Source organism: Podarcis muralis, chromosome 14, assembly GCF_964188315.1.
Source record: "Podarcis muralis chromosome 14, rPodMur119.hap1.1, whole genome shotgun sequence".
In the NCBI taxonomy this organism is placed as follows: domain Eukaryota; kingdom Metazoa; phylum Chordata; class Lepidosauria; order Squamata; family Lacertidae; genus Podarcis; species Podarcis muralis.
The window spans coordinates 49,724,764-49,736,792 of record NC_135668.1 but is presented as its reverse complement, the minus strand read 5'-3'; the positions used below and the strand labels follow the sequence as shown (position 1 = coordinate 49,736,792).

Sequence of the window (12,029 nt, the reverse complement as noted above, 5' to 3'; positions counted from 1 at the left end):
CGACTCCCTGACCCCCAGCTCAGAAATGTAGGCCAAGGAGGTTAGGAAGAAGGAGGTAAAAGGGCGACTCAAAAGTGCCGATGTGCATTTGCTGTCTAGATCCGAAAGGAAGACTAAGCTGGATGTGCCCCTATATTTATTTATAAAAGTATTTACGTAAATACCACCAACTCTTAGAATATAATAAGGAGGTGTGTAATTATACGCCCAATACAACAGCATAAAAATAGTACCAAAAATCATTAAAATGACATGTAATAATTAAAGTGTATTTCACGATCCACCCTATTCTTCTGATTCTGAATGCTTTGCATTTATTTTAACTTTGTAACCTTTATCATGTTGTAACCCACCCTAGGACAGATGGGGGTGGAATTAGGGTGCCGTTCATTTGTGGTTCTCCGTCAGGAGTGAGCTGGCAGTAAATCACACTGTGCAAGTTGGAGTTAACTCTTTATGAGCAAAAACACGGCCCCCTCAGACTGGGTTTAGTATCAGCCCTAAGAAGCATAGCAGTTCATCCCCAGTAGGTCTTGCCTCACAGATCAGTTGCTGAAGCGGAAATAAATAAATAAATAAATAAATAAATAAAAATATTTATACCCTGCCCATCTGGCTGGGTTTCCCTAGCTATTCTGGGTGGCTTCCAACAAAATATTAAAAATACAGCAAAACATCAGACATCAAAAACTTCCCTAAACAGGGCTGCCTTCAGATGTCTTCTAAAAGTCAGATAGTTGCTTATTTCCTTGACAGCTGATGGGAGGGCGTTCCACAGGGCGGGCGCCACTACCGAGAAGGCCCTCTGCCTGGTTCCCTGTAACTTGGCTTCTTGCAGTGAGGGAACCGCCAGAAGGCCCTCGGAGCTGGACCTCAGTGTCTGGGCTGAACAATGGAGGTGGAGACACTCCTTCAGGTATACTGGGCTGAGGCCTCCCCATAGCCGTCTCCCCGTAGTCATCTAAGTCCCCTCCTCTCCAGGGGATTTTACCAATCAGAGACTGTGTCTGCACATCGCCAATCTCTCCTCTGCCCTCTTCATGCCTCTTCTGGTTCTGGGAGACAAGTTGGAGAGGGAAGTTTGTCGCAGTAGTACAGGGAGACACCCAGGACTCTTCCCCAGCCTGACTCATCTCTGCCTCTTGGCCTCCCTCCTCTCCTGCTTCAGCTTCTTCCTCTGATTCTGAACTTCTCTCTGTCACAGGCTCCCCCCGCTCACTAAGCCCTGTGACCTCTTCAACTTCTGACACCTCCCGCTCACCTTCTCCCTCTGACCACTCATCATTCTCCCACCACCACTTCCTGGCCCCTGAGCCTTCTAACCTTCTGCGTCCCACACCTTTTACCTTTTTTAACTAGTTTAAAGTGGTATCGCAGTAATCCGAGAGGAATTACAACTCAGGCTGTTGGAATACCCCAGGCGTAGGCAAACTCGGCCCTCCAGATGTTTTGATACTACAACACCCATCATCTCTAGCTAACAGGACCAGTGGCCAGGGATGATGGGAGTTGTAGTCCCAAAACATCTGGAAGGCCGAGTTTGCCTATGCCTGGAATACGCTGAGATTGCAAAACTGACCGGGAAACTCAGGAACCAAGAAGACAAAAACTTTAATAAAGAATGGGGGGGGGGTTCATTTAAGAGACAATAGTAAGCAGATGAAAACATTAGCAGGATTTTTTAAATAACACTTGTAATGTAGCAAATAACATGGATGAGACCGGGAGATTTATAATATGGATTATGAAATACTATGCAGTTGAAAAGGTGGACAATAGGGATGGGGGAAATCTCGAGATTCAGAGAAATCTCTAAATAGGGATATCTATTTTGTATTACTTTGCATTTGTAAAATCAAATAAAAATTATTTTGAAGAAGAAGAAGTGGGATTGCAGAGCTTTAAATGTACAGTGTGAATCTGACCTTTTTCTGTCTCTCTGTGGACAGTGTGCCTGATGCTGGGGGGGTGGGGGGGCGGAGAAGTGACTAGGGGCGGCATCACCCACAGCACTAACTCCAGAAATCCAGTTCCAAAAAGAGCTAAAAACCCCTAGCTCAATGGGCACATAGCCTGACTTGATGTTAAGTTAGCATCCTAGGAAAGCTGGTCGCTTCTCTGCCAGGGTTTTGGAGAAAGCGTTTCCTCATTGGCCGGGGAGGGATTCGTCTCGACGTGACGTGTGTCTTCCTTTGATCAATCCAGGGCCTGCAGAGGACAGAGCTTGTGTCTAAGCCCACTTAGAGGATTGTTTTGTTCTGATGAAAGCCCTGATCAAGTTCCTCTCCTCAGATCGAGCTGAGTTAGCCACTTCAGAAATGGGTCACAGCGGAGAGGACAAATGAATGAGAATGACCAAAAAACAGTATCTAGGTAGCGCTTGGTGACTGGCAATTTTGCTGCTGCGAGGAGGATGGCAGGCGAGCAAGACGCACTAACAATGTGGGAAAGGGAAGGACATTTAGACGCTGGAGTCTGATGATAAGGTTAAGTCACAGATGTGGAAACCGCCAGGTAAACAATTGGCCCACATGAGTTTTGATTTGATATACCGAAGAGAAGAAACTCGTATCATACGAGACCACGACGCAAGGCAGCTGCATCCCAGAAGTAGGTTAAACGTAAGGGAAACATTTTTAAAAAACAGACGGTGCGTATATCTGTGACGGCAGGCACCATCGTAGAAGGAAGGACACAGCAAACCATTGCCCTAACTAGAATAAAGAACTATTTGATCATGTTTCGACAGCAACCATACACGGGTAACTCAAGGAATGCAAACTGAGCTCGTGTGTACAGTGGTACCTCAGGTTACATACGCTTCAGGTTACAGACTCCACTAACCCAGAAATAGTGCTTCGGGTTAAGAACTTTGCTTCAGGATGAAAACAGAAATCGGGCTCCGGCGGCGCAGCAGCAGCAGGAGGCCCCATTAGCTAAAGTGGTGCTTCAGGTTAAGAACAGTTTCAGGTTAAGAACGCACCTCCGGAACGAATTAAGTACTTAACCCGAGGTACCACTGTACTAAACAATTGGGATTAAAATCTGGTGGATCATGTATATTTATTTGAACTTCCACTTGCCGCTTTTAAAACAACAACAAAGTCAACATAAAAAGAGTTGTGAAAGTGCTCCAGGGGTTAGTGACACAACAGGCAGCTGCCAATCAACCCCATACAATATCTGGTTTCTGCTGGTCTGTTAAACCAGGTCAGGTGGACCTCAATGTTTGGAGCTTTCTGGGAGCAGCTGCCACCTGACAACTGCAAGGGCTGTAGCTCAATGGCAGAACAACTGCTTTGCATGCAGAAGGTCCCAGGTTCATTCCCTGCCATCTCCAGGGAGGGTTGGGAGAGAAACCTAGATTGTTGCTGGTGCAGCCCATTCTCAGCTAGGCGGGTCAGTGGTCTGGTTGCTACCTATGTTCTATGTGGACCAAGAAGAAAAGCACTGCTAGTGTTGGACCAAATCTTTGGGCTGAGGCCATAGTTTGACCCAAATTTGGGGACAGGTAAAGGTAAAGGGACCCCTGACCATTAGGTCCAGTCGTGGCTGACTCTGGGGTTGTGGCGCTCATCTCGCTTTACTGGGCGAGGGACCCGGAGTACAGCTTCTGGGTCATGTGGCCAGCATGACTAAGCTGCTTCTGGCGAACCAGAGCAGCGCACGGAAACACCGTTTACCTTCCCGCCGGAGCGGTACCTATTTATCTACTTGCACTTTGACGTGCTTTCAAACTGCTAGATTGGCAGGAGCAGGGACCGAGCAACGGGAGCTCACCCCATCGCGGGGATTCGAACCGCCAACCTTCTGATCAGCAAGTCCTAGGCTCTGTGGTTTAGACAACAGCACCACCCGCGTTGGGGACAGGCTCATATGCAAAAAGGGGGTGGTGGTGTAAAAATACATCCTGATTTGGGGGGTCAAGAAATGAATCTTGAGGGCAGAGGAAGCTAAACTCATCTACATCTCCCCTGGCTCTAGTCTGAGAATGCCCCAGCAGGATTTTGGCATGGCATTGTTCCAGAACAGCAGTCTGATGGCAGCAAAACAGTGACTAGCAACTCCAAGGAGCCCAAAAGATTCCAGCGAGCTTTGAACCCACCACCCTCTAAATTCCATCCCTCCCTCTGAAATGAACCAAAATGCCGCCACCTGCTTTCTTGGGGCTGCAAAGGGGACCTCGAGAAAAGGAGGTGGCATTTCGCGGACACACAGACTCAACTCATGCGGCAGATCGAGAAGTTTCTGGCTTCCTTGCAGCAGTCAACAACCGACATGACCAGTCAGTAATCAACCTGACCTGCTCATTGCATTGAGCAAAAGTCATTACATCCCATCTCTGAGCCACTGAGTGACGCTCCGGGCAGGCAGTGAGATGAGAGCCTGTTGGGTTCTTACTTCAAAACATTTATTTGCTTCAGGGGCCCAAACCAGCGGCTGACCTTGTTAGCTGGTGTGCAGGAAGAAAACAATCAATGTGGCGTCAAGGGGCCGAGTGGAAGAAAAGCTGGATTGACTTCTCCGGCTATTCAAGAAGCAACTATTTTCAGAGAGAACCATCATAAATACGAGTGATCAGTCCTTGATCATGTTTCTCTCCCCTTTTTGCAATCTCATTTCCAGGCCTCCTCAGTAAACACAGTTTTTTCTTCTTCGAGGGAAAGTATTCGCTGCAAACAGGGAAATGAGCACAAAGGGACTCACTCTCCTCTTCCTGGGAGGGCTAAGGTGGGCCAGTGGGAAGGGGGTGAAGACTCAGTTCTCCAACAGGTCCCCCCTTTTGCTTTAATGCTGCCCTATTTCAGTCAGACTGGGTGACACAGGAAACAAGAGGCTGGATGTTTCAGGCGGTTGCTACAGGCCTTACAGGACTTTGGACAGCTCCTGTTGAAGACAGGCGTTGTTCTGGCAACAGCCCAAAGCTCAACGTGGTTTTAACAGCAAGCAGGGACTTCATGACCGCCAGAGTCTCACTTCTGAAGTGAAGTTTCAGGAAATGGAAAGGGGGGGGGGGTCACCCTGGCTTGGGGTCATTAGGGTCAGTGTTGGTACTGAAAGGCCCCAGACTGTTCCTTTTGCCTTCTGAATTAGGGGAGGTTGAGTTGCGCTGGGTGGGAGGCAGCCTGATTCAGACCTCTTCTTGAAAACTATTCCTCGTTCTCCTTCAGCTTCCAGATCCAGTGGATGCAGGGATAAGGGGGTCTCCCAGTCCACTGATCATAGGAAGTTGCCTTTCACCAGGTCCGATTATTTTCCCACAGAGGCCACCTTGCACAGGTAAGGTAACTGGCAGACCAGGACCTTTCTGGAGATTTCCACATTTCCTGTTCTTTCAGGATGGGGAATGGGCCCTCCTTCGCTGAAGTTACATCCCTAAGCACAGGGAAGCAGAGCCTTCATAGTTGTGGCACCTGTACTGTGGAACTTGCTCCCTCTAGGAAATAAGAGGCATTATCAGACTCCAAGGGCACATTCCACTGGGCAAAAACAATCACAGCGTCTCCCGAGGGCCAGAGAGCTGCATTTGGCCCAGTCCTGGTTGAAAACATGTTTTATTCAGGAAGGCTTTTGAAATGAAGGGTGGAAAAAAGCATAGCAGGTGGGCACAGGCAGGGTTTAATTATAAACGAGTATTCTATTGCATTGGATTTCTGGCTCTTTCAAAATGTTTGCTTCATCCTGTTTTCTAAGAGATGCCTTTTCTTTGCAAGGGGTGAATTATTGACATAACAGGCTTAAGGCAGCTCAGTACTATATATAGTAATAATTTTAATACTTTCTCTCTCCTTTGTATTTTCTTTATGGGGTTTTATTTATAAAATTCTTCCCTACAGGGCTTCAAGATAAAAAGATAAGTCGAAAGGTAATTTACTCTAGATTATATCCAGGGCAGGAAGCAAACATTATCCTTTTACAATTGTATAATCAATTAAGGCTTTCCATATTTTCTCAAATGGGTCCTTTTATCTTTTGTCTCCCGGTTGCTCTTAGTTCTTTCTTTTCACTTTACATCGCCTCAGTTGGTTTGTGGAGAAGCAACTTATAAGATCATAGAATCATAGAAATTGGAGAGTTGGAAGGTACCCAGAGGGTTATCTATTCCAACCCTCTGCAATGAAGGAATCTCTACATACGGTTCCCCATCCAATTTGAAACCATACCAGACGCTGCTTAGCTTTGCAAATGTGCCAATACTGTAGTAGAATACTGGCCGGGGTTCCATTTAGAGCTCGTATAACCCATTTTAAAACAACTGCACTGATTGCTGGTTCGTTTCCAGGCTCCAACGTTTAAAGCCATAAATGACTCATGCCCCAAATATCCGAAAGACCGTCTGCTGAGACTGACACGGGCCCTCTTGGTAGTTACTCCATCCTCAGAGACTTGGGGACAGGGCCTTCTATATGGTGGCCCCTAAGCTGTGAAACTCCCTCCCTACAGAGGTACGCCTGGCACCTTCACTGCACAGCTTCTGGCGAAAGCTTTATCCTGGCTTTTGGCACTTGGGGGGTACATTTCTTTGCACCCACCTTCTTTTTATTCTTGTGATTGGAAGTTGTTTGAAACTGCTTTTTAATATTGTGTTTTAATGTTGTAACCCAGCCTGGGACCTTAGGGTGAAGGGGCGGGTAATAAACAAACAAAAAAAAGTAAATAATACAATAGCAAACAACCTGTGGCTGTTTTAAAAAGTGCCACCCCTACTACATGCTGCGACTGTTTACTTGCAAAGGTAGGCAATATCGGGAGGAATAAAACAGCCAAATCAGTTCTGTTTGCAACATCCTGCAGAGAGAAGGATTACACCTCTTGAGTGTTTGAAACATTGTTCTGAGGATGCTGAGCTAAAGCCTAGGAAACTGGATCCATCCCTCTATTGAAGTCATACAGAACATGTTCTCACAGAGTGGAAGGAAACAGCCTTGGTGTTTGGGCGTCATGGCAACGGCGATGAGACAAGCAGCGGCCGGGATGGGGCACGACAGTTGCCTGTTCTGATTCCTAACAGAATCACAGCATTCCCACTTGCAATGGAAAGCAGAGGGCAAGTCACCCGTGATCATCACAGCTCTGGGCCTGATGCCACAACTGCAAGCCACTTGTGGGACTTCTGTGAAGACAGGGGGCTGTACCTGCCAGCCCACCCAGAAATGTCTGCGCTGCAGGATGTAGGTTGAAGAGACGCTGGGCAGATAGTCACAACTCCCAGAGTGGCTTAACATGTACCCTCCAACATTTCTCCGATGAAAATAGGGACGTCCTATTCCATCGTTGTTATTTTTGTTGTTGTTACTGTTATTTTATTATTTTTACTGTACACCACCTATCTGACTGGGCTGCCCCAGCCACTCTGGGCAGCTTCCTACATTAATAACAAACAAACAAACAAATAAATATTTTTTTATTTAAACCCCACCCATCTGGCGGGGTTTCCCCAGCCACTCTGGGCAGCTTACAATGAAATATTAAAATACAATTCTCTGTTAAACATTAAAAGCTTCCCTAAGCAGGGCTGCCTTCAGATGTCTTCTAAAAGTCTGGTAGTTGTTGTTCTCTTTGACTTCTGGTGGGAGGGCCTTCCACAGGGTGGGTGCCACTACCAAGAAGGCCCTCTGCCTGGTTCCCTGTAACTTGGCTACTTACAGCGAGAAAAACACAATAAGAATAAAAACACAATAAAACATTAAACATTAAAAAAACCAACTTCCTTATCCAGGGCTCCCTTCAGATGTCTTCTAAAGGTTGCACAGATACTTCTCTCCTTCCCTCAGGGGTCGCAATAACTCCATGCCTTCCAACATTTCACCAATGAAAATAGGGGCGTCCTAACAAAATGTGGGACATTCCGGGATCAAATCAGAAACTGGGATGGCTTCTGTAAATCCAGAACTGTCCATGGAAAATAGGGGCACTTGGGAAGGTCTGTACTTCACAGCTAACTCTGAGAATTGAAGCTCAGTGAGTGCCTAACAACTATCAGCACCCCTAACAAATTACAGCTCCCAGAATTCTTTGTGGGAAATTTAAAAGTGGCGCCATAGTGCTTTAAATGTACATTGTGAATGTGGCCATGGTGTCAGTCATATGGATGCCCACATAGGGCCTTCAGAGCAAAGGGGAGCAGCATTTGGAGCCTCCTGAGGAGAATTTAGGCCAATCACATACTTTTGAGTTTCCATAAAGAAGGCTGATCGCTGAAGAATTGATGCTTTTGAATTCTGGTGCTGGAGGAGACTCTTGAGAGTCCCATGGACTGCAAGAAGATCAAACCTATCCATTCTGAATGAAATCAGCCCTAAGTACTCACTGGAAGGACAGATCCTGAAGCTGAGGCTCCAGTACTTTGGCCACCTCATGAGAAGAGAAGACTCCCTGGAAAAGACCCCAAGGAGAAGGGGACGACAGAGGACGAGATGGTTGGAAAGTGTTCTCAAAGCTACCAGCATGAGTTTGACCAAACTGCGGGAGGCAGTGGAAGACAGAAGTGCCTGGCATGCTCTGGTCCATGGGGTCATGAAGTCGGACACAACTAAACAACTAAACAACAACAAGCTTTCAAGGTGGTTTCAGGAACTGGTCCTCTTCCCGCCTTGTGATATCTCTTCTTCCACTACTCCAGCCCTCTCTGACTTCATCATCTCCATACCCATGAGCTTTGCTTTCATTTCACGGAGGGTCATTTACTAGCATCGCCAGCTCATCGCAGGGCTCGTTTAGCAGCCAATTAAAACGCCAGAGATGTGTGCGAGAGAGTCAGTGCGTCATACGAGCCGGATCTGCCGCCAACACCACCTCGTCGACTTACGGTCTCAGTGGCACCCGCAGATGTGCATGCAATCATTCATCGCTGGGCCTCTCTGTGGACACTCCCTGATTTAAACATGTAGAAAGGGATGCTTCAAAACCAGAGAAAGAGGCTTGTTAAAAACAGATGCAGAGAAGAGGCAGAATAAGCAACTGGGTGGAAGGAGTTATGAAATATATGAAGCAGGGCTGCTGAATCCAGGGCCCTTCAAATGTTGCTAGACCACAGCTCCTGTTATCCTTGACTGTTGGCCATGGCGGCTGGGGATGATGGGACTTGGAGTCCACCCAAAGGCAACAAGTTCACCACTGCTGCATTTTATATAATAATAATATAATAATAATTTATTATTTATACCCCGCCCATCTGGCTGGGTTTCCCCAGCCACTCTGGGCGGCTTCCAGTTGTTTTCCAATACTAAATTCAATACTAAATTCCAATACTAAAAACAATACAGTGTCAGACACTAAAAACTTCCCTAAACAGTTGTCTTTTAAAAGTAAAATAGTTGTTTATTGCCTTGACATCTGCTGAGAGGGCGTTCCACAGGGCAGGCGCCACCACCGAGAAGGCCCTCTGCCTGGTTCCCTGTAGCTTCACTTCTCACAGCGAGGGAACCACCAGAAGGCCCTCGGCGCTGGACCTCATTGTATGGGCTGAATGATGGGGGTGGAGACGCTCCTTCAGGTATACAGGTATACATTTTGCTCTCGTGGCTCCGTTGCTCAGGTGCAAAACATCCCTGATGTAGAGCACCTGGGTAATGTTGGGAATTGAAATGTAGGAGAGTAGATTCCAGTTCAGTGTGCAGACAATACCAAGATAGAGGGACACATGGTTCATAGGTTCTGTTCACCAATTCATAAACAGCAAGGTCATCCCAGCTCTTACACCACCCTAGGATTCTGGGTTGAAAGGTGGGGGGAAATAAAAGCTTGATGAATACACAAAACTATTTTGTGCTTGTTTGGGGCTCAAAAATGAACACATCAAAATGGAGTGGGTACTTCTGCCCTAGAGAGAACGCAAGAAAGTACTGCCTGTTCTGTTCCCTGTGGTTACTACCGACTGACCACAGATGATGCATTCTACCACCATGAAAACGGGGACATCCATTTGACACCCTGTGTGTAGCAGTCAGAGAACAACGAACAAAAGACTCTCGTAGTTAATATTATCCGCGGGGAACACATTAACGCAGGACACGAATCAGTAGAGAACATTCATGTAATGGGGAAAAGTGCTCTTTGCTTTAATAGGTATGCTCAAGTAGAGGTAGTAATACTAATAACAACAGATAATCCTAAAATAAGGACAGGCCAAACACCAGAACAGAGACCCAGCAGCTAAAAGCCTTTTGCTTCAGGACGCAAAAATGGGGAAACAGCCAAACTCTTGGCACCTGCAAGCAAAAATACTGACCGCAGCCAACTTGCACAGTTAATGTACTTTATATAGTTCATTTTGTTTATTTTTACATTTCTAACCCACCTTTCCTTTGTGGCTGGGACGGGATTTGAACCCTGACCTCCCAGGTCCTAGCCTGACGCTCTAACAACTACGCCACACCAGCTTGATAGAGAGCAGTCCTTCATCCCAAGGAAACCAACTCAGGGCATGCACTGAACCCCCTCAAACTTCAGAGAATGGGGTGCATGTAACACGACAGCTGGCCATGCGCTGCTGAGGAACATGTTTTGCATTTTCCTCAGAAACGGCCGGTTTAAAAGCTTTTTTTGTTATTCTGAGCAGCCTGTCTCTACACTGTACTGACAGTTCCCCAAGTCCCTTCAGCCGACCTTCCTATTTAGTGAAATTGCTGATCTATTTACCGCGGTCTCCTCTGGCGTCATCCGAGTGACTTGGAGGATACACTGGGCCTGCGCTGTCGAATCCACCCCCCACCCCCGCTGCGTCCTTCCTGCTAAGGGCACGGTTATAGAGGAGACCAGGAAGCGGACGTTTCACCTTTCCAGCTCTGGAGATCACATGCACTGTGATCATTTGGCTCTAGCTGCATTCTACGTAGGTCAACATTTGCGTGGCAAGTTCCCGTCCCCACCCAGTGGAAATAAAGACACATGACACAATTATTAAGGTTAATGGGCTAAATAAGGCCACAACTTTATTGGTTACAGGTGATGAGCGGTATTGGCTTAGGCATTGGTCCTAACCGACTATATCCAACTTCAGCCCGTCCGCTTGAAGGAAGGGTTAACCACCAGTAGGGGGAGTCCTGCTGATGCACATCAACTAGGAACTCCGTAGGGAGTTCTTCCAATAGGGGGTGTGCCTTAGGCCCTCACCTCCCTAGGCTTCGGACAGGGCCACGCCCCCCGGAATCCTTTAGAGGACTACCCTTCAATATGCAAACCAAGGTACCACTGCAAATGTAATAAATAAATAAGTTTGAAAAGAGCAGAAACATGATGGACTCACATGACGGACCAGCCCAGGTAGATCGTGGTGCTGCCCCAATACATGGGATTGTCCAACACGTTGAACGGAAAAGACGTCACCTTTGCCTCCATGAGGATGCCGAAGTAGTCCCCTAGAAAAGAAACAGACACAAGGATTAAGGCGGGGCTTGCCAACATGGTACCCATGTCTCCTTTAGGTGCCGGAGAAAGGACTCAGTTCCCTCCAAGATCCATAATGCACAAGGAGACAGCATGCTCCTTCTGATTTAATTCCACACGGATCAAGCGTCCCAATTTAAGAGGGACACCCTGGCATTACAGAAGCCGTCCCAGTTTCCGATTTGATCCCGGAAGGTCCCGGTTTCCTTTTCCTCTCCCCTCCATGTCCCAGAGAACAATTAAAAGTGATGGTAGGGCAGATTCGAGGATAAACCGTAAGTGGAACGAGTCTGCCCCTGTGGCTTGATAGAGGTAGAAACTGTCTCTCATGTCTTGTTACGCTGCCGTTTCTATGGGGATATACGCTCGGTATTTATCACTCCTGTCATACAAAAATCTCCAAATGGGTCCGAACTTCAATGTCTAAAACTCCTGGTAGAGGACAAGGACCCAGAGATCATGATAAAGGTGGCCAAATTCTGTGCGACTGCCATAAAACTCAGGGAACAAGCTGTTCTACCAAAATGATTAAGGTTTTAAATGACAATTTTAGGTTATATTTTAGTGATCAAGATTTAATATATATTTTTAGCTGCCGCTATATCTGAATTATTTCTGTTACACCCAATTGCAATTCAATG

The 12,029-nt window shown here is 46.8% G+C and overlaps 1 protein-coding gene across 5 annotated transcripts in view; it reads right to left on the bottom strand.

The window, feature by feature from the left end:
• PEMT (phosphatidylethanolamine N-methyltransferase) overlaps window positions 1-12,029 on the bottom strand; it is a 119,813-nt gene that overhangs the window by 27,614 nt on the left and 80,170 nt on the right. For all 5 annotated transcript variants that reach the window (XM_077918683.1, XM_028706402.2, XM_028706403.2 and 2 more), the window contains one exon: window positions 11,249-11,360. In XM_077918683.1, coding sequence (XP_077774809.1) covers window positions 11,249-11,360 — 112 coding nt within the window. The remainder of the gene's footprint in view (window positions 1-11,248; window positions 11,361-12,029) is intronic.